The sequence below is a fragment of the Capra hircus genome, chromosome 10 (assembly GCF_001704415.2).
Source record: "Capra hircus breed San Clemente chromosome 10, ASM170441v1, whole genome shotgun sequence".
Classification (NCBI taxonomy): Eukaryota; Metazoa; Chordata; class Mammalia; order Artiodactyla; family Bovidae; genus Capra; species Capra hircus.
The window spans coordinates 82850879-82872803 of record NC_030817.1 but is presented as its reverse complement, the minus strand read 5'-3'; the positions used below and the strand labels follow the sequence as shown (position 1 = coordinate 82872803).

The 21925-nt window shown below is 44.0% G+C and overlaps 1 protein-coding gene across 2 annotated transcripts in view; it reads left to right on the top strand.

The window, feature by feature from the left end:
• Positions 1–21925, top strand: part of THSD4 (thrombospondin type 1 domain containing 4) — a 665429-nt gene that overhangs the window by 413176 nt on the left and 230328 nt on the right. Inside the window, exon 1 of one of the 2 annotated variants that reach the window (XM_018053564.1) lies at positions 16880–18139. The exons of the other annotated variant lie outside the window; for it this stretch is intronic. Within the exon in view, the coding sequence (XP_017909053.1) occupies positions 18068–18139 (72 nt within the window). The 5' untranslated portion in view covers positions 16880–18067. Of the gene's footprint in view, positions 1–16879; positions 18140–21925 lie in introns of those variants that run through there. 2 annotated transcript variants of the gene reach the window in all.

Genomic DNA, 21925 nt, shown 5'->3' with positions numbered 1-21925 from the left:
ATGCCAAGATTGTTGCTGGTTCCAGCAAGTTGAGGTTAACATAAGTCAGAACTCCTTTTCTAGGTATGGCCTTGATACACTTTCCGCCAGCTTAGCTTTTATGCTGAGAGGAGGGAGAGAAAGAGAGGTGAAAAAGAAAGAGAGATAAAGTAGGATTGGGAATTGAAGGGGGAAAGCTAGTTGAGGGTAAGAAGTAACTGGTTGCCCTTCTGTGTACACATTAAAAGTTTGAGAAGACCAACTCTTAAAGCACCTCTTCAGATTTACGTTCTCACTAGCCTTATGTCAGACTACCCATTTTTCTGAACTCTTGCCCATAGTGGGTATAGTGTTAGTTGCTCAGTCATGTCCAACTCTATACGACCCCATGGACTGTAGCCCTCCAGGCGCCGCTGTCCATGGAATTCTCCAGGCAAGAATACTGGAGTGGGTTTCCATTCCCTTCTCCAGGGGATCTTCCCGACCCAGGGATCAAACCTAGATCTCCTGCATTGCCGGCAGACTCTTTACCATCTGAGTCACCAGGGAAGCCTGTAGTGAGTATTGCCATTCACAGAAACTGTTATCAGGTGAACATGGTATGATGTTATTTGGTTTTGCAATTCTTTGGCCATCAATAATGGTAACTTGCTTTTCATCTTCCATTTTCGTATTGCATTTGTATATCTCCATTTGTGAATTGACTATTTCATAATCTTTCCCATTTTTATTGTTATAGTCCCCATTTTTTCCAAATGAAGATAATTTTGTTTTTCCTACTACATTTATTCTTCTGCTGCCCACTGTAGAAAAATAACTAAAATTTTAAAAACAGGAATGTGATGGAACTTCCCTAGTGGTCCGGTGGTTAACACTCCTTGCTTTCACTGCACAGGGCACAGATTCAATCCCCGGTCAGGGAATTAAGATCCCGCCTGCCACCCAGTGCAGCCAAAAAAAAATCATCCTTTATGTTTACCCAGAACAGAATTAAGAATACCATATTATGGTGTACTTAAAAATTTTTTTTTCTTAAAAATACTGCATATATACTATTCACACATTTAAAGTATAAGCACCATAGTTTAGCATAGTTGTACAACAGTCACCACAATCTAATTTTTAGAAATTTTCATCACCCCAAGAAGAAATACTGCCCATTTCTTCTCACACTCCTCAGGACTAAGAAACTACCAATATACTTTCTGTTTCTGTAAATTTACCTATCCTGAATATTTTGTATAAATAGAATCAGTTAATAAAGGGGCTTTGTGACTAGCTTCTTTTTCTTAACATAATATTATTAAAAGGCGTGATATTGTAGTCTGTATTAGCACTTCATTTTTCTTTATTGCAAAATACTGTTCCATTGTTTGGGTATTTTTATTCATTCATCAGGTGACAAACATTTGAGTTGTTTCCACATTTTGGCTGTTGTGAATAATGCTGCTAGGAGTATCCATGTACAAATTTTTGTGTGGACATATATTTTCATTTCTCTTAGGGGTATAACTAGGATTGGAGTTGCTGGGTCATACGGTAATTCTCTGTTTCTCTTTATAGGGCAGCTGCCTGATTGTTTTGCAAAGCAGCTGAACCATTTTATATTTTACCACCAGGAGTGTGTGAGTGTCTTGATTTCTCCACATTCTCACCCACATTTGCTATTACCTGTATTTCTGTATGGCTTCCCTGGTGGCTCAGACTGTAAAGCGTCTGCCAGCAATGCAGGAGACCCGGGTTCGATTCCTGGGTCGGGAAGATCCCCTGGAGAAGGAAACGGCAACCCACTCCAGCACTCTTGCCTGGAAAATCCCATGGACGGAGAAGCCTGATAGGCTACAGTATGATGTGATACCATATTGTGGTTTTGATTTGCATTTCCCTGAAGAATAATGACGGTGAGCCTCTTTTCATGTGCTTATTGGCCATTTGTATATTTTGGAGGAGAAATATCTATTCAAGTCCTTTGACTTTTTATATTGGATTGTCTTTTTATTATCAAGTTTAGGATTTTTTCTATATTCTGAATGTATCCCATCAGACATCAGTTCAGTTCAGTTCAGTCACTCAGTCGCTTTGCGACCCCATTAATCGCAGCATGCCAGCCCTCCCTGTCATCACCAACTCCCAGAGTTCACCCAAACTCATGTGCATCGAGTCAGTGATACCATCCAGCCATCTCATCTTCTGTCGTCCCCTTCTCTTCCTGCCCCCAATCCCTCCCAGCATCAGGGTCTTTTCCAATGAGTCAACTCTTCCCATGAGGTGGCCAAAGTACTGGAGTTTCAGCCTCAGCATCAGTCCCTCCAATGAACACCCAGGACTGATCTCCTTTAGGATGAACGGGTTGGATCTCCTTGCAGTCCAAGGGACTCTCAAAAGTCTTCTCCAACACCACAGTTCAAAAGCATCAATTCTTCGGTGCTCAGCTTTCTTCGTAGTCCAACTTTCATACCATACATGACCACTGGAAAAACCATAGCCTTGACTAGACGGACCTTTGTTGGCAAAGTAATGTCTCTGCTTTTGAATATGCTATCTTGAAAAGTTGGTCATAACTTTCCTCCCAAGGAGTAAGTGTCTTAATTTCATGGCTGCAGTCACCATCTGCAGTGATTTTGGAGCCCAGAAAAATAAAGTCTGACACTGTTTCCACTGTTTCCCCATCTATTTCCCATGAAGTGATGGGACCGGATGCCATGATCTTCGTTTTCTGAATGTTGAGCTTTAAGCCAACTTTTTCACTCTCCTCTTTCACTTTCATCAAGAAGCTTTTTAGTTCCTCTTCACTTTCTGCCGTAAGGGTGGTGTCACCTGCATGTCTGAGGTTATTGATATTTCTCTCAGCAATCTTGATTCCAGCTTGTGCTTCCTCCAGCCCAGCATTTCTCATGATGTACTCTGCATATAAGTTAAATAAGCAGGGTGATGATATACAGCCTTGACATACTCCTTTTCCTATTTGGAACCAGTCTGTTGTTCCATGTCCAGTTCTAACTGCTGCTTCCTGACCTGCATACAGATTTCTCAAGAGGCAGGTCAGGTGGTCTGGTATTCCCACCTCTTGAAGAATTTTCCACAGTCCACACAGTCAAAGGCTTTGGCATAGTCAATAAGCAGAAATAAATGTTTTTCTGGAACTCTCTTGCTTTTTCATTCATCCAGCGAATGTTGACAATTTGATCTCTGGTTCCTCTGCCTTTCCTAAAACCAGCTTAAACATCTGGAAGTTCACGGTTCACGTATTACTGGAGCCTGGCTTGGAGAATTTTGAGCATTACTTTATTAGCATGTGAGATTGTGGGTAGTGCAATTGTGCGGTAGTTTGAGCATTCTTTTGCATTGCCTTTCTTTGGGATTGGAATGAAAACTGGCCTTTTCCAGTCCTGTGGCCACTGCTGAGTTTTCCACATTTGATGGCATATTGAGTGCAGCACTTCCACAGCATCATCTTTCAGGATTTGAAATAGCTCAACTGGAATTCCATCACCTCCACTAGCTTTGTTTGTAGTGATGCTTTCTAAGGCCCACTTGCTTGCGCTTCACATCCTAGGATGTCTGGCTCTAGGTGAGTGATCACACCATCATGATTATCTTGGTCGTGAAGATCTTTTTTGTACAGTTCTTCTGTCTATTCTTGCCACCACTTCTTAATATCTTCCGCTTCCATTAGGTCCATACATTTCTGTCCTTTATCGAGCCCATCTTTGCATGAAATGTTCCCTTGGTATCTCTAATTTTCTTGAAAAGATCTCTAGTCTTTCCCATTCCGTTGTTTTCCTCTATTTCTTTGCATTGATCGCTAAGGAAGGCTTTCTTATCTCTCCTTGCTATTCTTTGGAACTCTGCATTCAAATGGGAATATCTTTCCTTTTCTCCTTTGCTTTTCGCTTCTCTTCTTTTCACAGCTATTTGTAAGGCCTCCTCAGACAGCCATTTTGCTTTTTTGCATTTATTTTCCACGGGGATGGTCTTATCAGACAAATGTTACTATTTTCACCCAGTCTGTGGTTTGTGTTTTTACTTTCTATCATTAGTAGCACAAAAGTCTTTCATTTTGATGCAGTCTCATTTATTTCTTCCTTTGTCACTTGTGCTTTTGGTTTCTTATCTAAGACACAGTCCGCTAACACAAGGTCATGAAGTTACTTCTTTGTTTCTTTCTAAGAGTTCTAAGGTTTTAGCTCTTCCATTCAGGTCTATATATGGCTGTCTTATGGCTGCTGCAAACTAACACAAACAGTGGCTTGGAGTAACACAAATTCATGTTTATACAGTTCTGGAGGTTAGAAGTCTGAAGTGGGTCTCACTAGTCTAAAATCATGGTGTCACAGGCTGCATTCCACATGGAGGCTCTAGAGATTCCTATTTGGTTCCTTTTCTGGAGACTATCCACATTCATGGGCTCATGGCTCTTTTATCAAAGCCAACAATGATGTGTTCAATTCTTCTCACATCAAATTATAGTCAGCCTCCAATATCCACTGGTTCTGCATCCATGAGTTCAATAAACTGAAGATAGAAAATATTTAGAAAAAAACATTTCCAAAAAGTTCTAAAAAAGCAAAACTTGAATTTGCCACATTATAGCAATCATTTACATAGCATTTATATTGTATTAGGTGTTATTGTTGTAGCCACACGATCTGGGAAACAAACTCACTCAGAAGGACAATGCAAACAGTGGGGTGCAGCTTATGACACCGGCGGGCCCAAGGCAGAGTCTCCTCTTAACCAAGGACCCTGACCAGTGTTTCTGAAAACCTTATATACCCTAAGTGTACGTGCCCAACACACCTCCCCAAATTCCCTGAAACTAGTCTGAACAAAGGAAAAGAAAGATACAATCAAAGATAACCCATGATTCATTTGCCTTAAGCCTAGGTAGTTAACAGTGGACAATTATCAATGGGCCTGTGGTCATACCCCAATAAGCATAATAGAATCTATGATTCTATTTGGTTACACAGATAATCAGGGCATTCTTTTAGGTGATGGAGAGTCTAGGTATGAGCCCTGGGGCTCTTCCATCCAGGGGGCCTGGTTTTCCTGTTGGTATGTCGTTTCCATAGATACCGGGCATATAGCTCAAAGTCCACAGTCCAGCCCAAGATGGAGTCCTGCTTTCAATGGAGCCTGTTCTGTCTGTTTCCTCCTTCATTCCCCCCTCTTGATGCTCTTATCTCATAGTATGAGCATCATTCATAGGGATATATGGCACCCTGACTCTCCAACCTCCAATTTGGGAGAACGACATCAACCTTTGGGTTACGAAGTTCATAATACATTGTAAAATAAAGGGTCCACAAAGCAGAACTATCAAGGCAACTATAACAATGGTAAACATAGTTTTCCACCAATCACCCTTCACCCAAGTTAGGACCAAAGTCCAAAAAGGAAGATTATCATCAGACATAACTTTTACCTGACCTTTCATGTCATCTAGGGTGATTGATATATAGCCAGATAAATCAGGAATATATACACAACATTCAACTTTAATTATAGCACAGGTCCCTCTTTGTACTGAAACTACGGTCAGTCTCAAGATGATACCAGCAAGTCCTTGTAGCAGCAGTTGATTGTAGAGCTTCCTCTCTGTTTCTTCTTTAAGATGATCTTGGCTTCATGGGGATCAGTGGGGTCCTGTTGTATAGTCCGCTCGGCGTCCTCCGGGTCTGTGTGGTATGCCCTCTTCACCCTCACGTGGTGGATCCAGGGAGTAACACCTCAACTTTGACTGCAGAAGGGCTGGTTAGAACAACAGTATATGGACCCTTCCCATGTGGGGCCAAGGAGTCGTGTTTCCAGTCCTTGACCACACCTGATCCCCGGGCACAAATTCTTGAGTCTGTCCCCCAATGGGGAATGGCACCCTTTCTTGTACAACCTTAGTTACCTGATTTATTACCTTCCCCAGTTGTTCCATCTGCTGTGAAATCTCATCTCCCCTTACCTGAGGCAAATTTGTTGACACCTATTTTATTATGGGAGGGGGCCTCCCATACACAGTTTTGTACGGAGAGGAGCCATGGGACTATGGGGTCATCCTGAGTCTGAGCAGAGCTGTCGGAAGCAAGTCCACCCAGGAACAGCCAGTCTCTATGATCCACTTGGAGAGTCTCTTTAAGTGTCCGGTTAGTTCATTTCACCATCTCAGAACTCTGGACATATATGCACTGTGCAGTTTCCATTTGATGTTTAAAGTGTTGTTTACTTGTTGTACTAAATCAGCAATGAGAGCCGGGCCATTGTCTGATCCAATGCTAGTAGGAAATCCAAATCTGGGAACTATCTCCCTAAGCAGGCACTGAACTACTTCTGATGTTCTTTCAGTCCAGGTAGGAAAAGCTTGTACCCATTTCGAGAACAACAGTATATGGACCCAAGAGTATTTGGACCTTATGTACATACCATGACCAGCAGGTAACGGTAGTGTCGGTGAGGTTTCATTTCAGTGAAGTCCATTCCCTGGTGTTCAAAGGGCAGCATGCCTTTCAGCTGAATACCCGGAGGTTTTTGTCTGTGCCGATAGGCAGCATTAACCTGTGAGCAGGCAGCATGGCCTAGGTGGTCACTTGGTGTGTTTGGCTTACCAGAGTGTGTGCCAGCTCCTCCAGTACCAATAATTTGCCACTGGGCAATTCCCACCATCCCTTTTTAGTCTTGATGGCCCCTTCCACTTTGGCTAACCTGACAGCTGTTGTCCTTGTTTTATCAGGCTGGTGCCATCAGTATATAGGACCCAACTAGGGTCTGGAACCCTGTGTCCTTCTTTAAAACAAACCCCAGATACCTTACCCTCTCCTTGCAGATCTGTGCCTTCTTTGACACTCGGTAACCTGCTTCCATCAGCAGCTCGAGCAGTGCTTTTGTCCCTTCCCAGCATTTTCCCTTGGTCTCGGCAGCCAGCAGCAGGTCATCCACATATTGCAGGAACCAACATCCATACTCTTTCGGATGGAATGAGTCGGTCAGAAGCCACGGCTTCCCCAAAGATGGCTGGGGAGTTCTTAAACCCTTGTGGGGGAGTCCAGGTGAGCTGTTGCTTGGTGCCCCCGACTGGAAAAAGGCAAAGATGGGCTGTGACGCTGGGGCGAGGCGTATGCAGAAGGCATCCTTGAGATCTAGGTGAGTATAAACTTTGGTCCTCAGTGGGAGGAGGCTAAGGTATAGGGGTTTGGAACAGTGGGGTGTAAAGTCACAGTAGCCTGGTTGACTAGCCTGAGATCTTGTACAGGCCTAGAGTCCTGTCCTTCCTTTTTGTCTGGCAGGATCGGCATATTCCAAGCTGACTGGCACTCTACTAGAATGCCCGCTTGTTTTAATCTATTGATGTGGGGCAGTATGCCGGCCCAAGCCTTTATCTGTAGTGGGTACTGGTGCTTTCTAACTGGGATGGTGCCTGGTTTGAGTTCTATTATCACTGAGGGTTGATGTTTAGCCAGCCTGGGGGAAGGGGGGGTTGTCTTCTGCCCAAACCTCAGGGAATAATTGAGTTAGCTCTCCATCATGCTCTGCTGGCCCACCCGGTTCTTCTTTTGGAGGCTCATGGAACCTCCACTCATCTTGAGGATGTCTTGAGAGAGAGAGCAAATAAGTCATAGTGCCCATCCGGAAGGTGGGCCTCTCCTCAGGGGATAAAGTCACTTGTGCTCCTAGTTTGGAGAGCAAGTCTCTTCCCAACAGGGTCCTGGGCACTCAGGAATGTAGAGGAATTCAGGAATCACTTGGTGCCCCCCCATCTGACATTTTCTGGCCTGGCAAAACGATTTGATCATGTCTTCTCCCGATACCCCAGTTACAGCTGTAGTCTTTTTGGACAGTAGTGCCACAGGCTTTGCTACAGTTCTGCTACAGTTTTTGACAGTTCTGCTCCTGTATCCACCATGAAGTCAATGTTTTGGTCCCCCAATGTTAAGGTTACCATGGGCTCTCAGGGACCTGATATCTCTGAGCCCCGGCAGCCCTATTTAATTTCCAAGCCAGCAAGCCCCACAACTGCGGGAGCTTCCTCTTCCTTCCTTGCCTTAGGGTATTTATTTAAGCTTGGCACCCGGCACACTGGTTTGGCTGTAATGGGGCCTGGGGCCTCTGTTGGGACCGGTTGAAGGACTGTCCTGTCCCTGGGGCAGAGGAGGTTTTCTGGAGGGCCCGAGATAGACTTTCCCAGAGCAGCAGCTAGCATTGCAAATCTCTTGTGTGTTCTCTTTCCTTCCCTTCGGCTCTCTGGCAGAGCTCAATCTCTGCTTAATTCCAACGTCTCCCTCCCCTTCCTGTCAGTACTCACTGGGAGAGGCAGGTATAGCTTGGGCGGTTGGGCAGGAGCTGGATCCTGGAAGTGTTGGCCAGAGGCTTCTGTCACCAGGATCGGAGCCCCCCGAGGTGGCGGCTCTACGACCTCCAGGAGAGCTGGCGGAGGAGGAGCAGCGGCTGCTGCAGGAACTTCACCTGGCCCTGGATCGGGCATTAAGGTGGCCTCCAGTCCTGGTGGAGCACTGGGCCGATGGGCGCATCATCATCTAGTATGGGGGAGGGGCAGGTCATCCTTGTCCAATCCTGCCAGATCCCAGAGGGAGAAAAGGGATCAGCGTGTCTTCACCTGCCGGTCAGCACAGCCAAACCAGAACACGATGTGATCCAAGACTGTTTCTCCCTTAAAGTCCGTTCTGCCTTGGTGGGCTTGATCAGGTGCGGATGAAAACACAGATGGGTTAAATATCCCATGTCATCTCCAGAAAAGCCAATTCATTCTCACTTATGTATCCCCCTCCTTCTAGCCTGACAATTCCGACGGGGTCAAGAATGTCACAGCAGATGGGACACCTCCTGGGGAAGGGCAGAATATGAGCATACAAGGACCAGTTTCCTATCCTAAAAATCCCCTGGTGATCGCTGGTAATAATTTTCCCTGAGAAGGCGTAGGCACACCTCCTAAATGACCTTGGCAAATTCCCTTCCTAAGCCCTAGCACGCTCTACCAAGTTGACCTGTGTACCAAGCAATCACCACCTGCCTATTCTAGGCTCCCGTGGGTCTATGCTCCTTCTAGTCCCTCCCAGGGGGTTGATCAGGCCCCCTCTTCCACCCTGCCAGGTGGATTCCTCCTCACCTGAGTGCTCAGTTCCCCTGCTGCCATCCACTACCTGCTAACATGAAAGGTCTGGGCATTGAGAAGCAGAATCCTTCCAGAAGGGCGAGGCGTCTTTCCCCTCTAGAAGGTTCAAGCTGCAAAGCCTGAGTAGTCCCAAGTGGGACTTGTCTCCTCAAAGTGAGGACTTTCCCAGCCAGTGCACCAAATGTTGTAGCCACGCGTTCTGGGAAACAAACTCACTCAGAAGGACGACGCAGACAGTGGAGTGTGGTTTATTACACCGGCGGGCCCAAGGCAGAGTCTCCTCTTAGCCAAGGACCTCAACAAGTTTTTCTGAAAACTTTATATACCCTAAGTGTATGCACCCAAACCCACCTCCCCAAATTCCCTGAAACTAGTCTGAACAAAGGAAAAGAAAGATACAATCAAAGATAACCCATGATTCATAAGCCTTAAGCCTAGGTAGTTAACAGTGGACAATTATCAATAGGCCTGTGGTCATACCCCAATAAGCATAATAGAATTTATGATTCTATTTGGTTACACAGATAATTGCTAAGTCACTTCAGTCGTGTCTGACTCTGTGTGACCCCATAGACGGCAGCCCACCAGGCTCCCCCGTCCCTGGGATCCTCCAGGCAAGAACACTGGAGTGGGTTGCCATTTCCTTCTCCAATGCATGAAAGCGAAGTGAAAGTGAAGTCACTCAGTTGTGTCCAACTTAGCGACCCCATGGACTGCAGCCTACCAGGCTTTTCCGTCCATGGGATTTTCCAGGCAAGAGTTCTGGAGTGGGTTGCCATTGCCTTCTCCGACACAGATAATTAGGGTATTCTTTTAGGCAACAGAGAGTCTAGGTACGAGCCCTGGGGCTCTTCCATCCAGGGGGCCTGGTTTTCCTGTTGGTATGTCGTTATAGATACTGGGCATATAGCTCAAAGTCCACGGTCCCGCCCAAGATGGAGTCCTGCTTTCAAGATGGAGCCTGTTTTGTCTATTTCTTCCTTCACTTCCAGTTAAGTGGCCTACTCTTATCTTAAAGCAGTATAATATCAAAATGTACCCATATCAGTAAGTATATCTCATAGTCACTTTAAATGATTGGAAAGGATTTTACTTTTGAGATATACCATACTTCATTTAGCAGCTCTGCTACTGAACATTGCTTCCAGCCTTTCCCTATTAAAATTTTTATTTTCTGATTTGTGCGTTTTTAAAAATCTATTATGGACACAAACTCTTTTCCCTTATAGATGATGTAAATTACCTTTGAAATGAGTCTCTTCTTTTCACCATCCTGGTTTAAGCTCTTACCCCTTGTCAGCTGGACTCCAGCCATAATCTTCTCACTGACCTCCCAGCCTGCACTCTGGCCTCTCCCCTCTCTTCAGCCCTTTCTCTATAGACAGAGTGGCAAAGTGCAATTCTCGCCGTGTAACTGCTTACTCCGTTTTCAAAACAGGTTCTCATTAGGAAAAGGATGCAACTCTTTGTCAGGCTCCCTCCCTTTGTCTGCAGCCTAGTCTGATGCCGTGCTTCCACTCACCCACTCTCTCTGCACCCACACCTGCTTCCTCTCGGGTCCTTGTGAAAGCCATTGTTGCTCCTGTCACAAGCCAGTCTCCATAATGAGGACAGGCCTTATATCACCACGTATCTTTTCTTTGCAGCTCTTTTCACATTCAATTTTTAATTTACTTATTGGGTTTCATTAATGTTGGCCTCCTGCACCAGGCAGCAAGCTCCATAAAGATAGAAATTGAGGCTGCTTTTGCTGATCACAGTATCTCCAAGTCTGTGCACATGATAAGTATTGATATCTTAAGTAAATAAACAAGCAAAGTACATTTTCTACTATGTATTTGACTTTAAATTGTGTTAATGGTATGTAAATTTTTGATATACCGAATCTTAAAAATGCATGCAAATCTTTTCTTCTATGATTTCTGCCTTTTTAAGAGCTATGCTTAAAAGTCCCCCCATTCCAACAATATAGAAATATTGACCTATTTCTTCTTTACTGCTTTCATACTTCTGTTGTTCACATTAAAATCTTAAATCTACCTGCAGTTTATTTTTATTAACAGCATATGGTATTATTTAGGAAAATAACTAAATAGCCATTCTCCTAACCCTTTTCCATCCTTTCCTTCCAGATCTGTAGTGATTCATTGTTTGCACATTAAATCCTTTTGCATGTTTAGTTATGTAAATAATGTCTATCCCTACACCTGTTTTATTTGCCACTGTTTTCATTATTACAGCTTTATGCTATGTTTTAGTATCAGAAAGTCATGTTTTCTAAGAAAATGTTTTTAATAAACAGTATATTTTTACTTAACTGGTTTTAATGTTTTAAATAAAATGTTTTAATTAATAATACATAAAATATAATGTAATACCCCTTTCAAGTTATACAGTTTGAATTCAGGTTACTATACAGAGAACTGTTACGTAGAGCAACACAAATCCATTAGCCCTGCACCCTGAGTTTCTGAGTCAGTAGATCTGGGGTGGGGCCCACGTATTTGCATCTCTAGCAAGCTTCCTGATGGTGCTGCGGCTGCTGGTCTGGGGACCAGTTTGAGAACCTCTGCCTTAGGGAGATGATTGAAATAAAGAATATGGTCAACATGAGTGGTCCCAATGTCTGCATTCACTCCCCATGTCCTCTCAGACTTGGGATGAGCCTGCCCCCTGCGCTGTGTATGAGCATCTCCCTACAGCATCTCTGGCCCTGCTCCTGTCTCGAATTCAAAGCCGAGCCAGGAAGCATTGCCCTCGTTTCAGTGACCCCAAAGGTGCTCAGCCTAACAGCACAGCTGCCCTCCAGGTTGTGGGAGTCAGCTTTGGTCTGTTATAATCAGGAACTGGAGAAAGGGAAGGACCCCTGCCTTCCTTTGCTGTAGCTTCTCATGGTTTTCCATATGTTTGAGGGGAATGGAGCAGAGAACTCCCCCTTGGCTTTCCTCATTCCCACTTCCTTGGCTACTTAATGACTCAGTGGTCCACACAAAAGGAGAGTTAATTACTAACACCTGCTCCCAGACCAATCGCCACCTTCTTGACAGAGATTTTGTTTCTACCCATTCCATCCAGGGTGAGCATATTTAAGGAAATAAAGATAGTCTGACTCGTGTAACTATACATATACTGTATCTCTGTGGAGAAAACGGCCTCACTTCTTCCTTCATAAGGGGATGGACATTCTTTGCGGGAAATAGAATAGCCTTAGAGGTGCTATTTGCTATGGGCTTGTTCTTCTTTGTTATTCAGACAGTAGTATATGATTATATTTTACATGAGATGTGTGACTTTAGGAAAACATTTGTTTTCCCTGTTTTTGGCTACTCATATTCCCCACACTTTCTTGTATGTTCTATATCAAGGTCACACAAGAGTTAGGTTAACAGTTGTCTGCATTTCTGAGAGGGATATACTTTCTGGAAAATTCTGCTTTTCATTTTCCCCTTTGTGGTGTCTAAAATGTGCCATTCGAAGACCTCTTCTGTCACAGAGAAGATGAGAGTTTCCTATAGGACCCTTTCCGGCATTCATTCCCTAATTCAGTGCACACTGAACAAGCCTATGTGTGGGGCCATGGGGACACAAAAGACACATCTCCTATCATCAAGGCCTCAGTCTTTTCTGATGAAGGCAGAGACGTTAGTAAACAGTTACAATAAATATTGCGCTGGAGCAAATCAGAGAATGCCTAGGGATGAAGGCCAGGGCCGTGTCCTCAGTGGGGTGGAGAGCCTGTCAAGGCACAACTCCCAGAAGACATCACCTTTAAATGAATCATTGGTGGAGGGAGATTTATCTATGGGTACTTATTTATTTATATTATTAACTGTTATTATTACCATTGCTTCATTTTTATTTACTTTTGGAATAGCAGTGCATTCACATTTCTGACAATTCCCTAACAGGGATATAGACATGCTGTCCAACAGAAATATGTAATTAAAAGTTTTCTAGTATTCTCATTTTTTTAAAGTAAAACAAGGCAAGCTGTATAATACCAGCAAATATAAAATTATCATTCCAACATCTAATCAACAAAAAACATATTAATAAGATTTTTCACATTCTTTTTCCATACCAAGTCCTCACATTGATGCAAAGTATATTTATGTATAACAGATCACAGGTTGGAAAAGCCACATCACAAGTGCTCGGTAACCACATGTGACTAAGTGCCGACACAGGCATAAGTCTTGACCCCATTTCTGCCCTGAAGCTACTGAGTTCCTCTCCCTAGAAGCAGATATTGTGGGTAGCCTCAGCTGTGTTCTTCCATAGATAGCTGATACATATACAAGCAGTTATAAACACATATGCACAAAGAATTGGATAGTAATCACACTGTAGTGTATCCCACTTTTTCCACTGAATACATCTTGGAGATGTTTCATATCATTATATAGGAAGTAAGCTCAGTCTTTATCTTAACTGCTGCAGAGTATCCTATTTTATGGATGTCACAAATTATTCATTTGGTTCTTATCAGTGGGCATGTAGGTGGTTTCTGGTATTTGGTGCTTATTTGAGCTGAGTTTTCAAAGAGGCAGAGTGCAACAAGAGCCAACCCACTGAGGCTGGGGGAATGCTAGTCTAGAGAAAGGGACCAACATGGAGCACAAGGACACATGGTATTTAGAGATAATTTCTTGTGGTTCAAGATGCCTGGACAGTGGAGTGGGTGAACAGAAAAAGAGGAGGAAGAGGAGGCTGCAAGGGCAGGAAGAGATCAGATTGTAAACAGCCTTGCAAGTGTCATGTTAAGGAGTTTGGACTTCACCCATAATGGAAAGTAATCAAAAGGTTTTAAGAAACAGAGAAGAATTAATAGATGACTGAATTAATAAATGGGGGCGGGAGGGACAAATCTTCCATATGAATGAATTCTGATTAATAGATGTAGATGGGTAACAGAAAATAGACATTTAGAGAACTACATTAATAATTGCTGCAGGCGAGATCTACCAATGAATATTCAAATTAGTGGATAAAACTTTTCGAAACAAAATATTTGTATAGCCTCAAAGTATCTCCCCCCAAATATGTATTAATTATTGTGATGGATATCTGAATATTCTTTGACACTCCCTCTTCAGGAAGTGGAGCTTAAGTCCACCGGACTTGCTCACTCATTTCTAATGAATAGGATATGGAAAAAGAAAACTATCAGTAGTAATTTTACAGTGGACAAACCTGGCAGACATCGCCTCAACCAAGTGATCAAGGTCAGCATCACCAGTAATGTTGGTATAGGGTGCCCCTGAAAAATGAGATGAGAATGACACTTCACCTCTGTGGCGTCCCTCCCCAAAAGCCATAACCAGAGGCTAATTATGAGAAAACATCAGATAAACTCAAACTGAGAGGCATTCTATAAAATCTTTAATCAGTACTCTTCATAAGGGTCAAGGTCATTAAAAAACAAAGACTGAGAAACTGTCATACACGGGAAAAGACTAGAGATGTGTTGGCTAAATGTAATGTGGGACCCTGGAACAGTAGAAGGACATTTGGGCGGAAACTGGAGAAATAGAAAGTCTTTATTTTAGTTACTATCATTACATCAGTGTTACTGTCTTACTTTTCATAAAGGCACCATAGCTATTTTTAAGATGTTAATATTAGAAGGAACTGGGGGAAGATAAACCATGATACTCTGTATTATCTTTGCAAATGTTCTGTAAATGTAAAATTATTTCAAAATAAGTTTTAAAAAAGAATCAGGGAGTGTCGTGATTAGATTCACATTTTAGGAGCATCTCAGTGGTTGCAGTGAGGAATAAGGTTGGAAAGGGAAAGACCAGAGTAGGGAAGTTACAAGGTCTTGCTACAAAAAGTCAGGAAGGGATAGTAGAGGCCCACCCAGATAGGGGCAGAGGCAGCAGGAATCGGGGGCCATGGGCAGACTGGAGATAGCTCTAGAAGGTAACTGTATCACACCTGGTGAGGGTTTGGTAAGGAAATAAGACAACTCAAGATGACACCTACCTCTCCAGCTCTAGGAGTTAGATAGACAGTATCATTCACTGTGGTGGAGAAAACAGGAAGACCAGTTTTCAGGGAAACTTTAGTTCAATTTTAGACCTGTTGAGTTTGAAGTACATTTGACAGGTCCACGTGTCCATCAACAGATGAATGGATAAACAACATGTGGTATGTCTCCACAATGGGATATTATGCAACCTCAAAAAGGCATGACATTCTGACTCATGCTGCAACAACCTTGAAAATATTATGCTAAGTGAAATAAGCCAGATACAAAAGAACAAATATTATATGATTCCACTTAGTTGAGGAACATCAAGCAGGCCAGTTCCTAAAGACAGAAAACTGAATCAAGGTTTTCAGAGGTTAAAAGGAAGGAGAACTGAGGAGTTATTATTTAATGAATACAGAGTTTCTGGATGATGAAAAAGTGCTGGATGGTGGTGATGGTGTTACAACATTGTGACCATACAAAAATGTCTCTGAATTATACACTTAAAAATTATTAAAGTGGTAAAAGTTTATGCTATATATTTTTCCCATAATATTAAAAAAATAGAAGGCCATCATTAATGCTGCAAAGAAGTCAAAGTGAGATAAGTTCTGAAAAATTATCCTTTATATTATTCTGTGACTCAGAGGCCATTGGTGACATCTCCAGAGCCCCTGTGGCAGAGAAGAAGTGTTTAAAACCAGATTCCAGTGGGTTGAAGGGTGATTGAGAAGTGTGTGGACAAATATGGCCAAATCTGCCTTGCTACCTATTTCCATAAACAAAGCTTTATTGCAACACAGCTCTGTTCACCTCTTCATGTATGTATTGCCTTTGGTTGTTTTTGTACTACCCCAGCTAGGTTGAGTGAGCTGCCCAGGTGGCTCAGTGGTGAAGAATATGCCTGCCAATGCAGGAGACTTGGGTTCGATCCCCGGATCAGGAAGATCCACTGGAGAAGGAAATAGCAACCCACTTAGTATTCTTGCCTGGAAAATCCTGTGGACAGAGGAGCCTGGTGAGGCTTCAAGTCCACAGGGTTACAAAAGAATCAGACACAACTTTCTGACTAAACAACAACAAGCAAAGTAGCTGTCGCAGAAACCATATGGCCTGCAAAGTCAAAAGTATTTACTGTCTGGACCTTTACAGAAAGTTTCCCGACCCTTGGACTAGACAAAACCCCAGTCTTTCAAGTAGTTTGGTTTTCTTAGACGATTCCTGCCTTTGCAGTGAGGTTATTGGGTAGACAGCAGTGCCCTTTCAGTTACCTAAGAGAACAGACCAAATGTTGAACAATAATAACGAATAAGAAGGAGAAAGAAGAGGAAGCATGGGGAAGAGAAGAAATTCATTCTTTCCTTTCTCTTCACTATTACCTTCTGTCTCTTACAACCCTGGAAAAAAGGACTGAAAGTCCCTCCACCCAACCCCCCAAAAATACTCCCCACTAGTAAATTCTCACAATGACTGGTGATAATAAATGTTCTGAAATGGCCACAAACTGCAGTCTGGTTTAAAGTTTCCTCATTAACACAGGAAAATGCCCACAACCTGAGGCTTTTCAAGTGTTTATTAATTTACTTTCTGGGACTGAGTACCGATATTTATCAGATCAAAGAGAGAGCCTCTGTCTTTAGCATTTACTGAGTATCAGGAATGATGCCAAGTTTTGAACCTAGATGACCTCATTGATAATCATCAGAACCAGCATATGGCCTTTCCCCATTTGACCAGTGGAGCAGCTGGGGCTCACTGGGGTTCCATACTCAGCCACAGACTCACAGCAAATTAGTAGCAGAATGAGGGTTTGACTTGACTTCCCCCTGATTCCAGGGACCCAGGTTGTTTCCACTGCACCATGCAGTCATCCTGTCCTCCACTTCATGATGGTTTAGGGGCCTCTTGTGCCCATTCTGAGCAGAATCTAATATTTGGTGGGTTCTCGACCTATTTTAAGTCACGAGTCTGCCTTTTCACGCTGAGCTGGCTTATGATGTCTCAAGTGGACTGTAGGCTTTAGCATGACCTACTTCCCAACCTGTTCCCGTGCTCCTTCTTCCCAGAAGCCCCACTTTGATGGCCAACGTGATTCTGCCCAGAGGTATTTCTCTAAAACCATCTTGCTTTCGTGCACTGCGCCAGTGTCATATAATACCTGGGCTTCACTTGTTCCCGCCTTACCGTTTATTTTTACATTGCCTGCAGTAATTCTTCAAGCTCGTGGTTAGGGACAGAGACCCAGTAAGGCAGCAAGAGGGTATTATAGTGACTTCCTCGGTTCCCATCTGTTCACATCCACATGTTAAGCATGTAAACACATAGCACTGTGTGACTTCTTTCCTCTTTAAGGTTGTCCTTGATAGCACAACCTTTGACTGCCTAGATTTCTGCAGCCGTCAAATCAGAACCAAAAGGGAATCAAGAGGTCAGCCAACCCTTGACTGTACCACTGAGACCACCAACCGAGGACCAGAGAGGGTTGGCAACTTATCCAGGCACACACAGCTTATCAGCAGCAGGACTGGGAAGGCCTCTGGTCTGCCAGCTTCCAGCCTAGAGCTTATCCTGCTGCTGATCGCTACCTCCTGCCTGCCTCAGTTGATGAAGCAGGGGCCCATCCCCCTGCCTGTGGATTGCTTACCTTGGAGCCCTTTTCATGAATGAGACCAGATGCAGAACTCCACATTGATCATTTCTGTCCCTCCCCTTTCTGCCTTCTGTTAAAGGCAGCCCCCCAGCTCCCAGCTGGCTCCTGTCCCCTCCCCCAGCCGGGAGAAGTTATTACATGAAGAGATCAGCTTACCAGTTTTCTTCAGAGCAGAGGCTGAGCTGGGAGCTCCGGGCAGTACATGAGGGAGAGCGGAGGGAACCAGTGCGGTGCCTAGCGGAACTCCAGGGCTGGAATCCCGAGACACAAGTGCATCTGCTAGCTGTTAGCACTTGGCAGAAGGAGTTCTCCTCTAGGGTAGTTCTAACTTTGGGTAATAATGTTTGTCAGCTACCTGATATTAACATTGCTCCACGTTCAAACAGCAGTGTTAGCAAGACCTGGGGGAGAGGTAAGCCAAATAAAATATCTTGTCAGAAGTTGTATTTTTGTCAGCATTATATTTCCTCTTCTATCTACCAAGAGGGATTAGGGAAGGGGTTTTTATGGTGTGCAAAGAGTAATGCTTTATTTTGCTGTTTTAGGCTTGCCTTGCCTTTTCTTATAGAAAGATTTCTTTGCGCTTAAAAAATCTTGTAATTTCTGAAACCTTTTTCTGGTACAGTGGCCACACCAGGGGATTGGCATGGCCTTGGTGACAGATACCTGGAGCATGTACACTTCTAATTCTGCTGTTGCTGGGAAAAAAAAAAAATGTACTTGTCAGATTCCAGTAGGGACTGTTACCTGTTGAGAATATTTCTCCAGTATTGCTTATGCATGTTAGAGGAATTGCTTTTCTTTGCTGCTTTGCATTACGTTTTCATCCTTTTTAGCTTTGATGTGCTTGGGGGCGGGGGTTGGGGGGGGGAGTCTGTGCTTAACTTAGTGTCATAGGTTTGAAGAAGGATAGTGGTGTATAACAGGTCTTGGAGCATCCCAGATCTACCATAGACAGGAGGCATGTTTAAGACCCATGAGGATGATTTATTCTTATTGACTTAGCTCATGTTTGCTGGATACATTTCTGAGCATCATAGGTGCCTGTAGGAGCCAGTTTTTGACACAGGCAGAGATTGGAAAGGATGATCATATGGGCTGGAGAGGGAAGCTCTTGGGTGTAGCCACCCTCACCTGCAAAGAAGCCTGCAACAAATTTACCTCATTCACTCCTTTTACTTCTTGTTCTGATGAAAAGTCTTGGAGACTGAGGGCTGAGTTATGAAAAGACAACCTTTTTCCTGAATCCGTCTTCCCTTTGAAAAGCCAAGTGCAAACTGTATCTCCTAGAAATGCCACGGGGCCACTGCACAGCTCTGCCTTTTGTTAGCACTGTGGGGACAGAGAGAGCTCTGAAAGCCTCGCGTAATGACTTTCCCTTTTCTAAGAGGAGTGGAAGGGAGCTGCTCCCAAGTACAGGCTGCAGGGCAAGCTGTGGTTGCAGCAGGCTCGTTACTCCGTTCAAAGCAGACATGTGGGGCAGAGGCGTGTGGCCACGGGTCATTTGTCCTAGGCTTTTAGCCTATTAGTTACCCGTGTCCTCTGCAGATATTTTCTGGGCCTGTTGGGTGGGGGCTGTGGGTAGGAGGTAGGGGTCTTGAATGGGAGCTGGAGGAACTGAATTGGGTTAGTGATGCTGGAGGCTGAACACAGACAGACCATTGCCCTCTAGTTGCAGTTGAAGTTCGCAACTTCCCTGTTGATTTTTCAGTGTGGAGAGTAAATGACAAATGGGCTGGCCTGACTCAGCCTGGAGCACTTAAGCATGTGAGGGGAGAGCTCATATGGAAAATATTTCTATCACCGCTGCATGCGCATATGGTCTGGGGAGACCCCCGTACGGAGCAAATCACAGCGCTCCAGCAGCCCCTCAGTGGCGTGCCAATTACTCTTATTAACAGCGAGGCGGACTGCAGGCTCCAGTTACCTGCACACAGCTGGCTCCCGGGGACTCTGCAACGCGTGTGCTTCGAGCCTTGTGTCACATTCGGAGAGGGCAGTGGCTCTGTTTCACTTTGCAATGAGCACAGCAGATGAAAAATGAAAGGGGATTACACGAGCTCATCCAAATCTTGACTCTGTTCAGACGGTGCTCAGCGTGCGGGAGAGGAAGGCAGGAGTTCTGTCTTTTGAGTTAAAGTGTGTGTGCTTAATAGTCAGAAAAACCAATCAGAGGTGACGAATGCCTGCTGTCTGCTCCTTTGTTCTAGCCTGCTATGCTAAATAAAGACCCTCCATGCCTTTTCCTCTTTTCATTCTAGTTTTCCTTTCTTCCTTCCTTCCTTCCTTGTGTGCTGCTGCAAAATCTTTGCTCCAAAACTACTGTGCTCCTAGAAAACTGTACAGTTAGGATTCCTTTCCCCTTGTTGGAAATGAAACGATAAGAAAGGAACAGAAGTATGAAATGCCCCTCCCCTCCTTAAACAGAATGTCATTTATACAGAGCTTTGGAGAATGTGACATTTCTTTATTAAGAGCCGCTTGTTTTATGGCCATGTTCTTACAAAAGGCACCTGTAAACATGTGGCCCCATCCCTGTGTCACCCAGGTTTTCATTTTCTCGGCCAGCCAGTTTTCTTGCAGGTTTTGATTATCTTTCCTTTGGATGTTCATAAAAACACATGAGGAAAAGGAAGGAAGGGGAAGACAGTGTTACACGCCTCGCGGTACTTGGCTGGCTGTGTTATCAGTACGGATGGGCACGAACTCTGGGCAGCAGCTCAGACTGTTTCCTAGGGAGTGAGGTCCTGCCAGATCACCAGGGGCTGGCAGGTGGTGGGAGGAGATGGTGTGGTTCAAAGCAAACCTTATTCAGTGTCCTGTTGCTGGCACTGTTGGCACTGGTATGAGGTCACTACATGTTTGGAGAACAAACACGAGAAACACTGTTCCTCCTTTAATTTTCTGGTTGCAGGAGTGTTAAACTAAGAAGGCTGAGGTCCCGGGAACGCCTTTGCCCTTGTCACGACAGGGCAGCATTGGTGCACAGCTTGTACAGACTGTGTGCATCTCCTGAAAGAGTGTAAAGGACTGTGAGTCACGCTGGACTCTAGCTGCATTTGTCAGTGTGGGAAACATGCTAGGACCCCAGTTTCTTTGCAGCATGCCACAGAATGGTGAGTGGGGACATGCCCGTGCATTCCCTGAACTTGGACTTACCTTCTCATAGAAGGCCAATGTTGCTCAGTCGCTCAGTCGTGTCCAGCTCTTTGTAACCCTATGGACTGCAGCATGCCAGGCTTCCCTATCCTTCAGGGAATGAAGACCAATGAGATACTGTTATATGTGGGGAGCGATGAGGAAGGAGCTAGAAACCTATATAGTTCTGTACACTGTGGTGAGACAAATTCTTAGAAGTGAGTCAAAAATATATTTATTTTCATTTTGATGAAGCAATTTGGCAAAACCTATCAAAATTAAAAATAAATATCTCAGGGTACTTCCCGGCAGGCCAGTGGTTAAGACTTCACCTTCCAATGCAGGGGGCGTGGGTTCGAACCCCGGTCAGGGAGCTAAGATCTCATATGGCCCATGACCGAAACACCAAAACATAAAACAGAAGCAATTTTGTAACAAATTCAAAAAAGACTTTAAAGATGGTTCACATAAAAAAAAAAAATCTTTTAAAAATAAATAAATACCTCAGCTGCTAACAGTTATGGGTCGTGCCTTTTAAAAGAACAGATTTTATGGTATGTGAATACTATCTCAATTTTTAAAATTAAAAATAAATAATAAATATCTCTTCGATTCAGCTTTCCCATTTCTAATACTTTATCATATAGATTTACTCTGAATTTGCCCTCTAAGCCCCCTTCCATCATGTGGCTGTTACAACAGCCTAAATGCCCCTCAGTAGGGAACTAATGAGCCTGAAGTCCAGCATGACTCACAGTCCTTTACATTCTCAGGGGATGCACACAGCCCATACAAGCGGACACCAATGCTGTTCTATTGTGAAAGGACAAAGGCATTCTAGGGACCTCAGTGTTCTTAGTTTGATGCTCCTGCAACCAGAAAAGGAAAGACAGAACAGTCTTTCTCTGTGTTTGTTCTCCAACCCATGCACGGACCCCAGGCTGGGTTGTTCTGTCCTTAGCTAACAGCCACCAAGATGTTCAGAAAGAATGGGGTACCTCTTACAGGCACTGATAGGAAATGACTCCCAGGATATGCAAGAAAAGAATGACGTATAAAA